At 39.0% G+C, this 20,808-nt stretch overlaps 1 protein-coding gene across 3 annotated transcripts in view; it reads right to left on the bottom strand.

Moving 5' to 3' along the window:
• Positions 1-458: 458 nt before the first annotated feature.
• The window catches only part of EXPH5 (exophilin 5), a 32,319-nt gene continuing 11,969 nt past the window's right edge, over positions 459-20,808 (bottom strand). The window contains exons 1-6 of one of the 3 annotated variants that reach the window (XM_074816114.1): positions 20,615-20,732; positions 19,130-19,287; positions 16,577-16,721; positions 11,945-11,993; positions 10,281-10,407; positions 459-8,402 (exon numbers count right to left, since the gene is read on the bottom strand). In XM_074816114.1, coding sequence (XP_074672215.1) covers positions 3,058-8,402; positions 10,281-10,407; positions 11,945-11,993; positions 16,577-16,721; positions 19,130-19,287; positions 20,615-20,631 — 5,841 coding nt within the window. In that variant the 5' untranslated portion in view covers positions 20,632-20,732 and the 3' untranslated portion in view covers positions 459-3,057. Of the gene's footprint in view, positions 8,403-10,280; positions 10,408-11,944; positions 11,994-16,576; positions 16,722-19,129; positions 19,288-20,587; positions 20,733-20,808 lie in introns of those variants that run through there. The other 2 variants (XM_074816115.1, XM_074816116.1) reach the window with 2 other exon arrangements.

Raw genomic sequence — 20,808 nt, 5'->3', positions numbered from 1 at the left:
GCCAGGCTCCACTCAGGCCTAGTTACAGCTGAAGTGATTTTCACGTGGAGCTCATCACCTTGTAAAACTACTCATCAAACACTACCTTTGGCCCCTACATGGAGTATTGGCTCCTCAAGGCAAGTTGTAGGTATATGACTTGCTAAGGGATTAACTTGTCTACTGTAAAGATTCTACCACTGATGGAAAACTATTTGTGTACTAGAGACTTGTCAGCTGGCCGGAAAGGAGAAGGCAGCAGTGTGCACTCTCTGCACAAGGCAGGCCTGAGCTGTGCAGCCGGCGTGACCGACGCCTACAGCTGCGTGATGGACCCGGGTTGGGTGCCCTGTTTTAAATCTATGGCATCGTTTGCCATCAGCACTCTGGCAACAATACTCAGACGCTGGATTTTATTTTTTTTTCCAAATAAACTATGGCACTCACAGTAAGTGAAAAATAAACACAGTACAAATACATTTTTTCATCTCAGTGCAGAATTTATTTCAGAGAAATAATTTTAAATATGAAAATCCTATAAATTATGAACATTTATAGAATATACTTTTGCCAAAGAAAAAGCTTGGAAGAGCAAAGGTGTCAAAATCTGGGTCTGCTAAACTGAATGGAGCTGATCACTATTCAAAGGGTATTTCTCCCTATGTTTTCACGCAATTGACTGTTTCAGAGAATACCATTATTCAGTGTAAATACTAGTTTACAGATCCTCAGTAGGCTGCAGTCTTCCACAACTGATTTATGACCAAAAGCAGCTTTTGCTTGCTTATATTAAATCAAGCCACCGGACTTCCTGTACATACATAGCATAGCAAATGAAAAAAAAAATGACAACAAAGTGAGAACTTAATCCAACTTCTGTTGAACAGGTAGAAAATAGTTACAAATAAAAATGTTCTAAACCATCCACTTTAGTCAAGAAAAATTATTATAAGACCATTTACTTCCCTTGTAAACGTTTACTTTATTATTCTTTACCTTATGTAGGCTGGTATTCCCAATTTTTGGATTAACATATTTTGCAGAAATGTACAGCAGCAGAAATTCCTCACTGATACTCAGCTGGTTTTACTGTCTTACTCTACAGAGTCCTGTATGTATAAAATAGAGCCATTTACAGAAAAACATAATGTCTCCTTAGAATACCACATTTTACAAGATTGCAATTACACGGTAGTCATTTCCTTCCAGCATTGCATATGTCAGCATAGGCTTATATCCTTCCAAAACAGGCATGTCATAGAGATCAATTCTGACTATAAATAGATAGTTTATATTAGTCCTTCTATGTACAACAAAAGACAAATTACCCCAGTATAAAGTAATAATACTTATATATTGATACAGATTTGAACTACAAATCCACTTCTTTAACGAAGTTTACAGTATAAAAAAATAAGGATACCAGTTGCCTACTATATTTTCATCTTTTAGTTTCTTGTGGTGTAGTCAGTGATACAAGCATTGCTTGTTTTGTGTAAAATATATTATTTTAAAATACCGGTATACGTCCTTCCAGTTACAAAAATATAATTATGTCCTACAGAAATCTCATTGAATTAAAAAGTGTATCAAAAATATGGATCATCATTTTAGACTATATGTGAAATTAGAAATAAAGTAGAAGTAAATGCAATTAGTTAAAAATACTATCTTCTGGCTCAGTGAGCCACTTCTGATTTTGCATAAAGAAAGAGATCAAAGCTTAGTTAGAAATTTAATGGCCAGGGATGAGTTTTGGCTACTGAGTAATAATACTACATTTTTGGTGTGGCTGACTGGAAAATGTTCACAGCCGTTCAGTTCGAAGGATAAACAGTAGCGTGGTGACAGCAGGAATGGTTGAAAAATACCAAGAAGGGACAGTAATTTAGCAAAAGGCAAAGAGCATTTCTTACTGGTTTTATTTACTTTGTATGTAAAAACCTGCCAGTCTGTATGGCACAGACATGACCCAGCCAGGTGCCCTCTCGGGCTGCTTCGGGTGGTGCTGCCCTGAAGGAGCCCAGCGGCTGCAGGTGCCTCACCCCGAGAGGGGCTGAGCACAGAGGCAGTGGGGGAACTTCGGGGCATAACAAGTTGTAGTTGTTATGGTTGTCTTCCCACCAGTAGGACAACTTAGGATTCAACCTATGAGGTTTATATAGGAAATGAATAGGGTAAATATTTTTACATTTTGCGTGGTTTAAAGAGTCAGATTATTAATCCAAATTAACCTGTTCCTAAATCAAAGTAGAAATCTGGCCGTTCATCTCAACTGTAACCAAAGCTGTGCTGGTTATGAATCTCCCATCTCTGAGAAGCAGATTTCCAAGCTCAGCTATGTTTCTTAACATCCTCAGGAATTTCAGTGAGTTTTCCAGTGCTGTGCCCTTTGCTGAGCTGTTTCCTCTGCACTAGCAGCACTTGTGTAACTCACATTACTCACTGCTCTTGCAGTACTGAGGAGAAAAATCCTGGTGTGGAATCCGCATCAACTGCATGGTAGAAAAATACCGCCGGGGACACTGCTGCTATGTTTCCCAGGAATGCAGAAAAACCAGAATATGCTGTAAAAATTGAACAGGTTTCATTTTGTGGGGGTGGGATGGATTGGCATTATCATGCTTGATCTGGTAAATGATGGAAATTGGAGAAACAGCAATTTATTAGCAAAGTAACCTCTTGGTTTTCTGTTAAGTCTTGTAAGAAAAAGTAGCTCACACTAGAATTCATCCATTCCAGCACTGCGTAGCTGGCAGGAGCATAAGCCACTGCTTGCTGACTCAGAAGAAAGCCATCTCTGGAGCTACACTGCCCAAAGCTTCACACTTGTTTACCTTTGGAATCTGGGGAAGGGACTTTTTAACATTCTTTTTCCCTGCTAGGAGAAACAACAGTGATGAAGCCCATATTTAATACAGAAGCCAAATGCTCAGCTAACATAACACACTAACTTCTTTAAAACTAATGAAGTTGTACCAATTTAGAGCAGCACAAGAACTGGCTCAAAGTATTTTCCATGTTTTCACCTGCCCAGGAACTCCCGAGCTGTCGTGCCATCTTAGTACCACAGGCCCTTCATAGCTCTGATTCTTTATCTATCTCATCTAGGTAGTATTCATCATCGGTGGTGGTATCACTGTCTGAGTCCGAATAAGCTGCTGGGTATTCCCGGTAGGTATCAGTCGGCTCTCGGGGGGATGAAGCAGCCGATGACATTTTGCTCCCAGCAGAACTTGAGCTCAGAAGCTCAGCCCTGTTTATAGAAGGGGGGTCTCTATCTCTGAGAGCACCAGGGTTATTAAGAAGGCAAGGTCTCCATAATCGCCCTTCTGTGAGTGACCTCTTGATATTTTCCAGGAAAGCCAACTGTTGTTCTTTGCCGAATATACCAAATTCAACAGAAGGATACATCAAATTTCTAGTGCTGTAACATTTTTCATCATCCGATGCCCAGTTTTCATTTTCATCACAAGACAACAGCTCTGAGTAAGACTTAAATCTTTTCCCATGTATACCACCTTTTGGTAGAACATTACTTCCCGAGGCAAAGGTCTCATCGGAATCTCGAGCACAAATACTCTCAGAAAGGTGACGCTCACGCTGACTTTTGGCATAACTCTTGCTCAACTGATAGCTCTGTAAGTTAGCATTTTTTAAGCTAGCAGACTGAGAGGTATTTTGACACTGACCAAGCACTGTCCGGGAAGTCAAGTTTTGCCCTAGACATACGTCTGCCTGCAAGCAGCTATTTACATATGTGTTTGAGTTTTTGTCAGTTAAAAGTGGCAAGGGAGGACTGCAGGCACGACTGCTAACGCTTCTTTTCTCATCATCCAGTAGGTCTGACAAAGCAGCACTAGGAGAGATGGGCTGGCTTTTGCTTTCTAACCTGAGATCAGGTGTTTGGAAATTCTTATTTCTTGTGGTTACCGCTTTATCTAGAAATAGGGTTGTAAGATTTGGCCTATTTTCCACATTCACTGTATTTTTGGAGGGACTGATGGCTTCCTTCTGGGTGTATGAGCTTGTAAAAGACTTCCAATCGGTGTTATTAACAAGCAAAGAAGGGTCATTCTGATTTTCAGTCTTCTTATTCTTAGCTGCTCTTGGTCTTGGCATATTCTTATCAGGGTTCAGACTGTGATTCTGATTTTCATTGTCCAACTGCAGGAATGGCTGATAAGAATCCACTGAAATCAGTGAGTTAAGAGACATGTCAACCTCTGAAGAAGTGGCACTTCCATCATTCTGTGAAAAAATGTTACTTATGTGTGGTTTGGGGGGTAAATGTTTACTTGAAAATTTTCGACTTGTTTTGTAAACAGCTGCCAGTTTATTTTTAATTGAAGGTCTGTTTTTCCTTTTTTCTATATCTTTGACTTTGTCTCTTGTGCACTCAGAGAGAAGCTTGTTCTCGTCTTCGGCACTCTGTGTTGTCTTCTGATCTTGTGTAACCCTGGGAACTTTATCTTTACAGTTAATGTTCAGGCTGCCTTCACTGTGCCTCTCTGATTCCTGCAAACCACTATAATCTTTACCTACACAAGTACTCTGTGAGTTTCTCTCTTTTTTCATTTCTGAATTCTTTAAATCACCTGTATCTGTGCTAACCACTTCATCTAGCTGAAGTAATGGATCAGCACTGGAAGCTGTGCTTACCTCAGATGCTTTGTTCTGAGACTCTGAAAGCACTTTGCTACAAGAGTTTAAATTATTTGCATTTTTTCTTGAACTGTCAGCCCTTAATTGCAGTCCACTACATTTATTATTATACAGAGGGGTGGTTTGATGTAGGAAATTTACTCTCTGTTTGACTTCAGTACGATCCCTGTACATGCCTTCCGCAGGAGGAACCGGCACATCAGCATGCTCTGTGTTACCTTTCCTTCCAAGGGAACTCTTCCCTCCTGGGTGGAGGAGTAAACCGCTCAGATTTTTATTGGTGTTTACTTTAGGGGGCTGACAGCAGTTTTCAGAGTTTCCCTTATGTATAATATTTTTATTTGTTGAAGTAGAATACAAAGAATTCTCTAAATGTCTGCCTGGCTTGGGAGGGATTGATAAAGTGGACATTAGCGGTGTGGTTGTTTGCAAAACTTCCTTTTCTTTTAGGCACATTTCTGTATTTTGGCTGCTTGAAACATCAGAAATGGCCTTATCTGACTTTGCCACTATTGCAGTGGATTGTGGACCACCAAAAGAAATTTCTTTTGCCACCATGTCAGAAAGCACATTTTCTGCTAATGAAAGATCTGAACTATCTTTCCTGTTATGTACCATACTCACTGACTTTGAAGTACATATCTTCTCAGAGCTAGGAGATAAGTGGGAATTCTCTTCTTCACTATCAACAGCAGTTCCTAAATTCTGAGGTGTGACCAGAGATGAAGATACTTGGTCAGAAGAATATGAAGGCACCTCTTTTTCCAAAGTACTGGGGAAGAAAACATTTGCTAAACTCACATGACCTTCATTTTTCTTGTTTCGTATTCTTGATGACTGAGCATTTTCTTTGGGACAAGGTAGATCTGTATCCTCTGGATTATCTCTAAAGAGGTTACAAAATGTTCTTGAATGCCTCCGTGGTAATGTGTAATAAATTGAAACTAGTTCATGATACTTGACATGGTCTTCATCAACACAAACTGTAAATGTGCTTGTAGTTTTATATTTCTGCAAAAAATTTCCCCTCTCCTTACAATCTGAAAACACAGAGGATTCTCTTCGACTTAGATGTTTACATCTGTCTGTCAGTTCAACTGATGTACTACTACTTACTGAACTATTAGGACTTTTGGTTAAAGTACGGTAATCTTTTTCTTTGTTACTTGTAGCAACATTTAATGATGCTGGAGTTAAAAAGGAATGTTTTCTATCTAAACAAGACACATCTCTTTGATTAGGACAAAAGGCATCAGCTCTCTGTGGAGTTTCAGACCTTAAATAATTGTATGTTGTTCTACTTTCTCTAGGTAAAGAGATGGGTGTATCTGACATAATACTACCAGCAATGCTGGCTGATTTTCTAGGCAAAGTGTAATAAATAACAAGTGGGTCAGGAGATTTGAGGCTGTTTCTGCTAGGGGAGCCAGTAATGCTGCAGCTACTGGTATGTCTCAGCAAGTTGTCTTGCTCACGAAGCCTTTCAACACAAAGTGAATTACTCCTTATTTTTCCACTTTCTTTTTCAAGGCAAAAATAACTTAAACTATGCTCAGAGGTCTTAGGGTCGCCATCAAATCTATGCATACAAATATTTCCAGAATTTCCATTTTGTGGAGAACTAGCAGTGAACTGTCCATTACAGTCCTTAGTAAGTAAAGTGCTTGTATTCTGCAGTGTTTTCTGTGAAATCTTTTTGGTAACACGTGTTCTGCTCACTTGAGCTGTTTTTCCACCTTCTGCTTGAGATTCAGTAACTGTGCAATTTACTGAAGAGCTAGTTAGTGTTCCTAAACATTTAGAACTGTCTTTATGAGAAAGTGCTTGTGGAGAGCTTTGTGAGGAGCTAGATGAATATTTGGGAGGACAGGACAACATGCCTTGACAGTTTGCTGATTTTTCAGTAGACGGAGTGGAAGCAACATTCAGCAGTGAGGACTGTCTCTTTGGAGTAGCTTGGTTAATGGCTTCTGCACTCCGATTATCCTGTTTGATGCTCCCTCTTTTTGCTGCATAACACAGATTATGTTCCCATTCTTTCTGACTTGGAAGAAGAGGTTCCTTCCTGCTCTCATCAGCTGGCAAAATGTAGGGAGGCTGACTGAACGCACTGTTGGGTGGGCAATTGTTTTCCTTCATTTGTACATTTCTTTTATCACCGTTTGATGTATACATTTTTGCAATATCTCCTCTGGCAGTGACTTGGGTTTGTCTCTTTGATCTCATTGTGTTAAAGAGAGATGCATCGCTTTGCAACATGGCAGAAGCACGGCTGTTAGAGGGAAAACTCTGAGTGTTGACGTAGTTTGTATCTGCTTGTTGAGAAACTGACTGTAACGGCATGTCTTCCCCTGGCAGTTTCATACCTTCAGCCTGTTCTGGTTGTGTAAAGTCTGCCTTAGTACTTCTTTGCGTAACGACAACTGAATTCCTGTTCAGTCCTATAGGTTTTGTTTGGTCCTTTGAATTAGGAAAGACTGACTCATCAGTTCTGATACTAGATGAAGAAACTGAAGAGTTACCACTTAGCCAAGGCTGACAGCCCTCGGTGAATTCTGAAAAAGTTCTATTTGCACTTCTCATTATCCTTTTGATATTTGTATTTTCTGGAGAATACATGTGAAAATCGTTCTGTAGGCGCTGTGAACCAAACTTGGCATTGTTTGTATGTGGCAACTGCTGGTCATTTAAATTAGCCATAATCATTTCAAAGCTGGCATCAGGGGAAATAAACGCTTCATCACTGTAGTACTGAGGAATATCAGCCCAAGGAGGAGAGCTGTCTTTTCCTCCATAAGGAGAATTCTTTTGGTTTGCATACAACTTGCCATGAGAAGTATCTCTGTAGTAGGATCTAGAGAGATTATTTTCTGATTTGTATAATGGGTAATTTTCCCAGTTATCAAAGGGCAACAGAGAAGTAGCTTTGTCAGGGCAACTAACTCTACTAAAGCAATTACTGCTTGAAATAGATCTTCTGTAGTGGTGTTTTGAGTGGTAACATGCGTATTTCTTGGTTTCTTGCAAAGAGCTAGGATATCTACCACGGTCTGTAGCATGAATCTCCATCAGTGATTGGGTTCTAAACATTTTTTCTTGAGTTGATGTTTGTCCAGGAGAGTCTGGTGTGTTGTTCCACACAATAGAGGACAGAGGAATTCTCTTTGGGTTCTGTCGACCAAACCTTGGTACAAAACCATTGTTGCTCTCCCTTGCCAATGGATGCTGTAAACTAGATGCTGATAGCTGGTCAGAAGATACTGATGATGGACATCTCCGAAGGGAACATACAGAGTAACTTCTGCCAGCTGTATCCCTGTTCATACAACTCTTGTGCCTAAATCCACTGTTCTGTGTTATAGAAGGAGGATATAAGCTACCTTCTGAAGACCGTCCGAAAGAAACGGAAGACAACCTGCTGCTTAGCAGATGAGGATTTCCATCGACTGGATCACCATAATTATAATCTTCTTGAAAGGCTGTCTGGCGCCAGTTTATATATGCACTGTGTAATTTCCTTGGTCTGATGAAAATCTTGTGTTCATCTTTGGCTCTTATTGTTCTTAGACCATCGGGGAAAAATGTGCTAGGCATGTCACTCCAGTCATTTCTGTGTTGCCCCCTACTAGCAGTCTGCCTCTTTGGAGTAGGGAATGCACTACTGTACTGGACATTTGATGCACTGCTAGTAGTAACTGTCCTGTCCACTGGGTCTTGGGCTTGTTCCTGGGCCAGCTGGTCATCCAGGTCATTTAGAACTGCACAGGGAAAAAAAAAGATACTTGGTTTTGTTTTCTTTAATAATCTTATATTTATGTTTAAAAGTTTCATGTACTACATTAATAATCAGAACTGGTTTTGAAAGGAGTCAGCTTCTCAGCTTTCATAACCCTTCCCAAACCACACATTCTTCCTCCACAGGAGCTTTCAGCAGTCACCCATTATGACTACAAGGAAAAAAATGTGCTGCTCCATGACTGATCTTAAAACTGCTCTTTATGTAAATGTTAGTCTTCATGATATTTAAAAAAAAAAAGCAATTTGAAGTCTGAATTCTTACGCACGCTTTATATATGTGTGTATAAACTTCCAAATCTAGTTTGTAAGCAAAAAAATTCCTGAAGAGAATTCACTAGGCAAACATAGACCTTTCTGTGTGTTCACAAAGCACAGTTATAATGTAACTGTAAGAAACACAGAATCCTGCAAACCATCAAACAAGCATGTTCAGTAGTCTGATGTGTTCACTGTTTTTTTCATTCAGAAAAGAAGTTCTCTATGAAATTGTAGCTTATTACTTTAAAATGAGCACTGAAAATGGCTTTGGATAAAAAAGGGTAACGAAATAGGTAGGAACCTGTGATTCATTCTAGCAACAAAGCTGTATTTTTAGATATAGACAGTCTCATGAACTGGAATTAAATACTATACAGCTCAGTTAACCAAAATATTCAGTCATAAGACTAAGTGACAGTAATGTATTTGAAATATTTTTACTGGCAAAACCAATTATGCCTTCACTAACTGTATTCTTTTTGTATTTTGAAAATAGCACACATAAGATGTAAACACAAATGGATATGGCTGTTGTGCTACAGCATTTCCTAATCCATTTAAATAAAAAAGACTGACTGATCAGTCATTACAGATCTGTGTTAATAGTACAGAATCATTAAGAAAGCATTGCTAGGTATGTATACTTGGAATAAAAGGTGATACAAAGGTACTAAAATTTTCAATTTTTCTAAGTTTCTCTTCAGCACAGAATAGAGAAGACTCCTGAGAGTGTCAGTTTAGAACAAGAAAAAAGATGAGTTGTTTCTGAGTCTTCCATTTGGAGGACATCAGCCAAGCTATGTACAGTTCTCCTCTGTCAGTGGGCAGGTGTGCACAGTTATCACTGACACCCAAAAGCAGTGACAGGCATGTGAATTTCAGAAGAACCACTGTCCACCATGCAGTGCTCTCCTCTTCCAGCACTGGCGACTCACCCATTGCTTCCCGCTCATGCTTTCAATCTGTGATTTCTTGTAATTTGGGGTAATAGAAAGTAATATTCATGGACAGTTTTTTGCATAGATCTGAGAAAGTTTATGGAAGAAGACCTCTGTACTCCCACAGGCTGGGTCTGACGCTGCCTCGCTTCCTAGCAGTGAGAAAAAAACCTGGTGCTATAAGGGCTCCCAGAAAGCTAACTGAATACCATAATGCCTCTTGGGCCTGTGGTCTGAGGCTTCACAATTCATAAAACCAGGCCCAGTAATTCATCATTATCAAAATTATGCATGCAGGAAACTGGGATGAACTTCTCGCGTAAGTGTATGTCTGCATCTAAAGGATGCAATATGGACTCCATTCAGAATCAGCAGAGAGAAATGTATGCTTTTAGGGTGTGATTTTTCTGAACTGGATCGGTATGAGATGAAATGCACTCTAAGAGTGACCAGTGATACATCTTGAAGTCAGTGTCAGAGTAGACATTCTGCTGTCAAAGCCAGCAAAAAGTAGCCCCTATGCTAGAAAGTAATGAGCTGTATCTTTACAGCCCATGCTTTTGCAGAAAATTCTCTGAACCCAGTCACCACGGTCACTTCTGGTAACAACAACATCAGAACAAAGTAAGGACACACACTTACCACTGAAAAACTCCTTCTCTAGCTGTTCATTCCATTCCTGTGTACTTTTCTCCATCATTTCATTTTGGTTTGCATCAAAAGAATGACCACTTGTTTCAGTTGACATTGGGGAATTACACATTTCAGCCTGTTAAAAATTGTAAGGTAACATGATTTTAGTTCTACATGTGGATTAAAATCACGTGTCACAAGTCACACAGATCAGTAAACTCTTTGTGGGGCCATTAAATACTGTATTATTAAAATATATGACTGAGGATTGTAAAGTTGCATACATTTTAGAGACTTTTACACATGTAATAAGGAGATTTGCTCATCTTGTCCTCATACTGTAGCATGTTTTGGATACATGAGTTATAATAACCTTATAATAAGGGACATAGTTTTACTTATTTTCTCCGTATGTATCCTTAATGCATTGTATCTCTTAATTTAGCTTTGCCTTATCACTTTTTCCTTGACAGCACATTTTTAAATTCACACATGGACCTCCCGACAGAGATTTAATAGTTTAACACCACGGTCAATTTTCGTATTGCAAGACAGCACTTTAGGGGGCTGTGATAAATTACCTCAGCAGTGGGATAAATGTCATCTGAGTTTAGGTTACATGTTAAGTTGGAGAGGTTCCTATCCCATCCATATTTGTCTCAGCTCACAGTCTCAGATGGTAGAAGTGCAGACAACTGCTGAACTGCTGTTATTTTAGCTGAGACTCTTCCTCCTTTTTTAAAATAAAAACCCTTACTACTTTTTAGTTCTCAATATTCATAATATTTTACTTGTCTAGCTATTATAGTCTATTTGTATAACAGGCAGGATTCTCTGATAAGATCTTTGTTCATTCATATATTAATATAGATCATCCCTTTGTTTTTGAAATATGAGAGAAGGGAGGTGGCCAATTTACCTCCTCTATACCTTTGATTATATACTGCATACCTTCTTAGTCCCCTCTGTGGTTATACCACACAATTGAAGAGGAGGAAAGACATGTTAGTAATACAGGGCAATAAAGTAATTAAAATAGCAAATACCATCCTTGGAGGAAATCTGTTTATTTCAACAGCATGCATTTAAATTACATCAGAAATAAATCTGTTGTTTCATCCTTAAATTGAGCTCGTGCTTATAAAAATGGAACATTCAGCCAAAAAATAATTTCCTACTGTCAAAATTTACATTTACACAGTAATTCTGTGCATGGAAATGTTGCAGGAGAGGCTGTAGCTTACTGCCTGCCCATGTCGGCTACTCTTTTTCACCCTTGTACAAATGAAAAGAAACAAAGTAAATACACTAGATTATTTATTCAGTGTGAGTTTTGACCTATTGCAGGTTGGTTAGAGTTGCCAAAATAGGTGAGGGTTTTGGCCTAGGAAATTATCCATGCAATTATTCCATCATTAAGGGAGAACTGAAACCTGATCAGAGCTAGACTTAGGGCTTACCTAGGAAAGCTTTAGACTTGTATAGTTAACAGGGCAAGCTCATTCTACTGCATTCAACAGGTTCACAACACTGACATTTTACTCAGTGTTTAAAACAGGAATTGCAAGAATACTATTTAAACAGGTTATATCAACAGCCTAAACAAAGGGGACTAGTTTTTGAAAAATCTGTAGTTTAAACACTGCTGACCATAAAGGTGATAAGCTACTTACCGTTGCCATTTCTTCCACTTTCGAAGATGGGCTAGCAGAACTGTCATATCTGTAGGCAGAAGGATTTAAATGTTGGCTTTGAAAAGGAATGTGATGTAATTTTACCAGGTAGTAAATACCCAGCAGTTTCTCTTTAACAACTATTGAGAAGCATCTGAAAAAAGGCTGCTTGATGAAGAATCCATCCTTCCCCCCCCCCCCCCCCAACAATCCTGCTAACAAAAAAATGCTGTGGAAACGTACCATTCAGTTTGGCCCTGTGAGCTTGCACATGTTGTAGGTGCACAGCCAAGAATGAATTCAATCTACTGATATCTGAATGTCTGCAACAGCTATAAAGTAATTGCTTCAATCCAGTGTTATGATAAGATAGTATTACTCCTTTTTCCAAGCAACAATAATTTAGTAGGTACTACAAATAGCCAAAGTTAACTAGTTGTAAATCTGTAAGTGGTTTGCATCTGCAATTCTATTGTTTTTCTCTTCCATTTCACCCTGCTCAGATGCAGAGCTATGCTCTGCCCCTGTGAAGAAGGAGAGACAGACAGCAGATTGTTTTCAGTGTGAACTTTGAAACTTGCTGCTACTCACCCAAAGCAGCCTTTATTTACCAATTTTAAACACATGGTAGAAGGCTCATCTGCTTTCCTAAGCTATATAGGACTTGCAAGGGCTTGGCAGAGAACTGGCTAGAGCGTCTGTGAGTAATGCAGTGGTTAGAACAAGACGAGAAGCCCTGAACATAAAAGGTATTCTGTTCTACGGGGTGACTTGCAGACATACAAAATAAACTAAATACAAAATAAACTAAAGAAACAAGAACAGGACTTGACTTCAGTAAGTCTATTTGACTCTGCAGATCCTTTATAACTAAGCAAACGCAGTCCCTTCAAAAGCCCTGAAGGAAAGTTGCTCAGCTTGTGCTTATTGCCAGTTCTTCCTTGTCTCAGAAACTGTTTTTTCCCAGGAAGTTAATTCTTGAGAGAAAGTGAAGTAGGGAAAGACGGTTCTGCTCAGTCCTGTTTGTCTCAAAGTCTTTTTGAATGACCTTGTTCTTAGGCTCTTAAAACCTTCCTGTGCTCAGGTAGACTACTTTATTGTGCTTCAACAGCAAGTATAAACCGGCTTGTTGGCAGGTTCTTTGTGGCCCAGCCTTTCCTCCTGAAGTGCTTTGTCATTTGTTTGCAATGTGCTTGCAGGCAGGGAAGAACAGTTGAAAGGTGCAATTTGTTTTTGCTTCTGTAATTGTGAACTGTAAAACCAGGATTCCTCTCTGACATGGGGTCCAACTGAAACCAAAGGAAACAAGCCTGTTGACCTCAGTGGGCTTAGGATCCAGCCAGACAATCTGAATCTGAAACTCCTAATTTTTCCTTGTAGCACTGAATATGAACAGCCATTAATTCAGTGGGTTACCACTCCCTGTGAATGAAGTTTACTGCAGCAGGACTCAGATATGTACGTAGCTCTTCCTTTAAACTAATGTTGCATATGTTTTAATGCTTCTACAACAAATTAAGAATGAAACTTACGTTTCAGAGTTTTTAACAATAATTTCCTGCAAACCAAGTTCAATGAAGCCCTGCGGCTTAGCGAGTTACCTTAATTTTAATTATATGCATAACAAAAATGTAGAAGCTTTGTTAGAAGCTCCCTTCTTCAGCTTTACTGTGCAAAGCTACTCTACAGTTCTCCCCACTTGGTGCTGTGCTTGGTGTTGTGTTAATTGCTCCTTGCAATGAAGCTACATGAAATAGACATGTTAGTTAGAAATGTCTTGTGATAGTCTAGGCAAAAATTAAATTTTCATTTGCACCTCTGGCACTATTCTAAATTTCTCCATGTCTTTGTTGTCACTGTTCTTTCAGAAATAACTGGTCATTGCATCCTGCTTTATTTTCCTCCCTGCCAACTTATACAGACAAGGTTATTTTAATCTTTTCTCTATGCCAATGTCTCCATTTCTCAAACTGCCTCACTATTTTTTCTGAACTGTTTTAAGTTTTTCAGCATTTCAGAATTAAAGTTTTGCTTACTTTCAGAGAAACACTGTTTAATTTTAGGAAAAAGTAATTCAGTTTCTTTTTTGGTTAAGGATAGTGAGCAATGTTTACATTATTTTGCACACACATGCACCCGCACATACACACATACTTGTAAACATTATCTATTATTCATAAACAGAAAAGAAGTTAAATTAATGCTCAAGTTCAGAATTATTTGCCATCAGAAAAATACTGCTCACTATGAAAAACAAGAAGTTATATTTTATACTTTTTCACTTATATACATATGTATCTTTTTTATGACAACTGAATGTAAGATTAAAAGATGACTCTACTTACTACTATCACTACGGGTAACAATAATATAAATCCATGAATTAAAATCTGCTGCGAATTAGTATTTTCACTGAGGCACCTGTCTTCCCCAGGCCATCTCCAAGTTGTCTAATGTCAGATCGTAATCTGTTTTCTTCTATACTATTCTTATCAGTCCTACATAAGAAGCCAGCTAAGCAAAAAACACATAAATATGCTGAAAACACAATTAAACAGCATTCTTTTCCAGTATGAATCACACTTACGTATTAGAAAAGAATAAGGATGAATTCAAGAACACCGAACACCTCTGAACCTAAAAGTGATCAAACATTTCACTACCTTCAGACTACAGTTACAAACCTTTTATTAGCATCTTCTGTATCTCCACATAAGCATACTCTTTTTTGCAGGATCCATAATTTATTCTCACAGCAAAACACCACCGCAGCTGATGAAACTGTCTCTCCAGTACAGAAAGGACCCTCTAAACAGCCATTAATATCTAGCTATTTAAAAGCTTCTTCCAGTTAGGCTTATTTACAGGATTTACAGTGCTGCCTCCTATTGTATTTCACTAGCTCTCCAAAATAACTCTACCTGGTGAGAGGCAGATTATTTCAGTGCTTTGTCTATGCATAAAGCAAACCACATGCCACGGCAACACCTAGAAGAGGGTGGGGGAAGTTTTCAACAGAGAGGCGTGACTAGAAAATGTAGCAATCAGCTCAGTTACACGTCAGGATTGACTTGTTTATTTTTCAAGCTGTGTTCGGTAAGAAATCAAAGGCATCTGAGCCTGAGATACGATAGATTTGCTGTGGAAAAGCCACATAAACATGTATTAGGAAAGCTGATGCAATGAGTAGGCAGTTTATTTTTTTGCCTTCCTAAATTAAGAAATCATGTCAATGCTTAGATTCTACAGCAAAGTCTAGACCTTCGCTTGTGCATCAGCTACCTAACCATGCACCAGGAAAAAGCACCCTTGAAATCTGAGTCTGTTACAGAAGTGCCCCTTTACTCTGCAGGTAGGGCTACGGGCCAGTGTTGGTGTGTCCCAGCATAAGGGGCATTACTGTGTCACTGAAAGAAGAGGAAGCACATGACATATATGGAGCAGTGTTAAAACTGCAAATATTTTTTTTCTAAATGCTGCGTTGCTATGTAGGAGAATTGTGACCATTAAACATCCACAAAGTTAACCTCACAGCCTCTGTTCAAACCTCTCCTTAAATCTCCTACTGCTTTGATACAAACACTCCACAATGGCAAGCTGCTGTGCTATAAAACCTACGTATCAGACTAATCATCATTTCTTTAGAGGCTTGCATTCCCTGTCATTGTTTATTATAGCTGTTCCTTGTCTTAGCGTCATGCCACCTAGGAGCCCCAGGCATGTACCAGAATACCATTGGGAGACTCACAGAGTGAAAATCAGCTCTTTGTGCCAAAGATCTTGCATCTTCGTGCTTAGACTTCACAGCACCACACAATGCACCTTTACCTATGATTGCCAGTCCCAAGCATTACCCTAAGATGCACACAAAAATAATACTATTTCACTCAGGCGTTACTGACATTCAGGACCACACAGGACAAAAGTTAAGACAGAACAGTCAGCCTAACTAGCCCAAGCATAGTCCCCTGTTCCCTCTGAACAGCAGCTTTAACCCTGTGGCTGGCAAGGGAGAAGGATGCTCTTCCCACAGCAGCTCCAGCGCTGAATATGAGGCCATCTTTGGTTCAGATCCAGTTGAAACCAAAGCCCTGACAAAGCACCGAAGACAAAAGCACTGGAGAGCCGCCCTGTTTGCTCGGCTAGAGCTCAAGCTGCAGGCCTGCCTTGAAGCTGCCTCTGGGCTAGAAACGGTGGGAAGTGATGCCGCAAAGCTGCCTGGGGCCGGTACTCTCTGCCATGGCCTGGGAAAGCCAGCTTTCCTGTTATATCACAGCCATAGGGCACCAGATCCCCATGTGCCTTACACCTTGTCCTCTTGAGAGTGAATTAAATAGAATGCAGCCACTGCTAAGTCTAAGGGATTTCATAGATTTAAAGCCTTTATGCAGAACCTGAGCAAAATAGATTTAGCCAAGAGACTTTACATATTACTTGCCACTTAGTCCTCATTCTTCTGACACAGAACAGATAATCTCTCATTACATGACCAAGTAAAATCCCAATCTTCCCAGTAAGGTGAAAGGCAATAGACTGGAAAAATAATTTTAACAAAGTTTTCTATGCAAAACACAGAACAATTCATAGACTTTTTTAAAGCTGGAAATAATGTGTGTTCTGATTATAGCTCACCGTGGTTGCTTCTGAGTCTGGTTTTTCCTTGATTTTCTAAAGGAGAAGAGCCAAGCAAAAGGTGATCTGAACCCCAGAAAGGAAGCTGAAGTGTTCTTTTGTGCTTGAGGATTTGTGCAGGATGACATTTTTAATTCTTTATGATCTAAAATTATAAAAAATTGATTTGTTTCAAGTTCTTACTAAATACAGTATTAAAATATACATAAAAAGTTATGTCTTCATAAACAATTTTCTTTTGCTTACCTTTATGCCAGGAAAATCCAGTTTTATTGACATTTTTGGACAGACTATGACACATGCTGGTTTATAATGACTAACTAGAAGACTAAGAGAAAGATAAACAGCTCTAAAGTTTCAAAAAGTAGTAATGATTTTGGGTGATGCATGTGAGATAAGTGAGGCTGATTTTCAGAAAGTAATCAGCACTCAACCATTTGAAAACCAGAGCCATTTTAAAATATAGGCAAATTAGATATTTGAAAATTGAGGCACTTGATCATTAGTCACTTTCTTTTCACCTTTGTAAGAAATATGACAACCCTGGCTATACAATGGCTTAACAGACTGTCATGTAACTACATAACAGTTTGTAGCTACATATATGTAACTACATAACAGTAATTCAGACTAACGTGTCTTCTGTATCATACAATTCTTTATCATGGGATTCCCATGGCCACTGCAGTACATTTTTTCCACTACAAACTACATATCAGAACTGTATTTTAAATGCAAGATGTCATGAATGATTTCTTTGGGAAGGTTATGATTTGATTTCTTCAAACGAAACATAAAGCCAATCTGCCTGTAAAAGCAGCTGGCAATTGGCATGAAGGAGAGGATGAGTACTGCTCACAGATTAGGGAAAGAAACTACATGGTCTGCTATTAAAAATGTCACAGGAACCAGAAACAAGGCTTCACTTGGGAACAAGGCACTGCATCTTTTTTTTAACCATTTAAAACATCACAGGTCTGAAACAATACAACAGCCTGAAGATGGCTTATCCAATGACTGTAGGAGAAAGCAAAACCAGAAATGAGAGCAAAGTGTCACTGATAACAACAGCAAGGGGTGAATAAGAAGTGAAGTGAATAATTCATGTCATGGGATTTAAATGCTGTGTGTAATACATGGCTTTCACTTCAGTGACAATCACTGCATACTACAAAATGCTGCATCCTTTACCCCTTTCAGAGCCTAACCTCTTGGTGGCATTGTTTGACTTGACAAGGTGACATCAGGGGAGTCCTAATAGCACTCTGCTGTAGCCAGGATGGTCCAGGGATGTAGCCAGAGCAAGGCTTGCAGGTAGAAGTAGTACCTTTTATTAAACTAACTTATATACAGTTGAAAATATCAGACAAGCCTCTGAGGCACACAACCCCTTCCTTCTTTGGATCTGAAATAGAAACAGCAGCTTTCAAAGTTAAATACCAGAGAACAATTACACAGAGTTTAGTTAGCTAACACATCAATTAGACCATCTCTGAAAAAGAAAAATACTAGATAGCTGTGGACTAGTGGGGCTGCTGAGGAAAAATGGTCAGGAAAGACAGAGATCTGTTATGTCTAGGTCTGTAGTCTCAGGTAAATTAATAGGGTTTCACTTTTCTTTTGAAATACATGACTACTTCCAGTTGCTATGAAGCACAATAAGAAGAGCTCAATGAAACATGTGCAAAAATGTGAATGGAATAAAAGCATATATTACACGTGAAAACTCTCTGGATGGAAGATGAAAAAGTACAGAATGCCATGTTTGATATAGAGAGACCATGTTTCTTGCGCATGTTAATTTTGGATGGGCAACAGAACCTGTGAAATGAGATCTCCAGAAGTTGCTTCCCGGTCAGCCCAACCTTCCAGGCATTGTCACCCACTCTGATAACCAGCACTGGCATGCCTTTAGACCAGTGTTACCAGGAGAAGTTTTCCACTGATACAGTCAAACCTCTCTCACCCAAACCCAGGTTACCTACTTATTCCAAATGTCGTTTAGGTGCTTCTCGCTTCTTTAAGAAAACTAGGTAAAAATGAAACAGGTTTTGTACAAAGTAAACATTACTGCTTTGATTGGAAAACCACCACTGTATTTACTATAATTACAGCAACTTCATCTTGATTAAGAAAGAAATTTTTTACAGTGAGGACAATCAATCACTGGAACAGCCTCCCCAGGGATGTGTCCCCATCACCAGAAGCTTACGAGATGCAACAGGGTGCTAGGTAATCTCATCCAGGCTCCCCTTCCCACGGAAGGCTGGACCAGATGATCTTCTGATGTCCCTCCAACCTGGGCTGTTCTATGATTCTAACTATAGGATAAGAATATCAGGGGTTTTCTGTCTTGACTCCCAGCTGTGCTTTTAACAGAATCTGCTTAAAGAAACATAGTCATTTTGAAAATATATCTTTGGTAAAACTTTGACATGAAAAGAAAATGCAATTTCAGAAACTCCTCAGCTATTAAACTCTGAAATGCTATAGTCTTACATTGGTTTGCTCACCATTATCATATAGATAAGGAAATGGAAAAATGCAACTCACTGGTGTTTTTGCTCTTCCTTAGCTGATGCTCTAATGGTGGCTTTAGCATTCTATTGACATCAATGTAATTCTGAAATTTTTTTCTTTGTATTTCTTCAAACCATTCTCCAGTCACTCCCTGCAGCACTGTTCCAGACTTCTTTCTCTTCAGAAGTTTGCTAGAAAGGAGAATAAAAACCCCAATTTATTTTTAAGCCATTTTAGATATTACAGGCACACCATTAGAAACTCTCCCTGTTTTTCATTTAAGTATTTACAGTATATTTCTAAATAGAATGACTTTTTAAAAGAAACAGTGGGACATGATACATTCACAGCAATCACATAAAAGTTTTAGTGACAGCAGAATTCTCTCGCTCAATGAGATTATGTGACCAGGTTAAGTGGACGACTCACATGCTTGTATTATTCTCTGCCTTGAAGAAGTGCTTCCTTCTTCCTTACAAAAATGAGGTAATAATTCATAAGCATTATAAAACTAATTGAAAATATGATTAAATTCAGCCAATAACCAAATTAGAATAAATAATACTCTAACAAAGCAATTCTTGAAATATTTATTCACTCATTTAAGCAGAAGCAATAACAAGATTATTCTGATTTTCAAGAGGAAGCTCACTGAGGCCCTGACAGTGAGGTACCCACCACACATTTTCTATGTAAAGGAGAATAATAAATTGTGAATTCAGCTAATAGGTATTCATGCAACACGTTCAACGAGTTTATCACATTTTCCCCTTTCCTTGCTGCATAGTGATTCTGCCCGTGTTTAATATGTATGGAAGCAACTAACAATGAACATGAACGTTCTGCCACGCAGAGATGAAGCCTGAACAAGCTACACACATGGGGCTGCAACTGAAGAAGCTATTTAGTAGCAAGTTCAGGTTTTAGACCAAGAGGTCACAGGAGTAAATAGTTTATCTGGACATAAAAGAATAAGGTGCAGTTGCAAGGAGTCAGAACAGACATGTAAAGTTACTTGTTTTCAAATTATATTACACAAGTGCCTAAAGTACAGATGCAAACACAGCAAATCCACGCCCCAACTGATTCTGATGGCAACAGAACATGACTTTGTGCACAGCCTGGAGATGTAATACCAATGTTTCAGCAAGGCTTTCATGTAAATCTTCCACCTTAATCAGTCGTAAAACCCATGTCTAAGAATACAGATGCTCTCAGAGAACATAAATTATTTCAGTTATTAATTTAAATAAAACCACACTTTCTCTGAGACAACATTACTTTACAAAACAAACTTAAGTATCTAGTCTGGAAATGGATGTATTTCCATCTGGAATTTATACAGGGTATACTGTCCATACTAGCACCTACTGTTCATCAGGTGGCATCTGAAGGAGGGCAGGAGACATTCATTTTTGGTAAATGAGTATTTCCCTTGAAGAAGATTACACAGACACAGGCACAAGTACTAGCCATTTGAAATAAACTTACTACCACGGCAAAAATGTTAATCATCACCGATATTGCCGCACCATGGGAATGACTAAACACCACAAACGCCATCCGCAGCACGGAGAACAGCCTAGCAGTAATGTGAAACAGGAGGAGGCGATGAATAAAGTGCTCTCAAGCGCCAACTTCATGACCTCACTGCTGCGGCCTCAGCAAGGGGGATCCAAGATACCAGGAGGAGTAAAAGCACACAGAGCCAG

Source organism: Strix aluco, chromosome 2 (assembly GCF_031877795.1).
Source record: "Strix aluco isolate bStrAlu1 chromosome 2, bStrAlu1.hap1, whole genome shotgun sequence".
Classification (NCBI taxonomy): Eukaryota; Metazoa; Chordata; class Aves; order Strigiformes; family Strigidae; genus Strix; species Strix aluco.
This window is presented reverse-complemented; position numbering and strand designations above follow the sequence as displayed.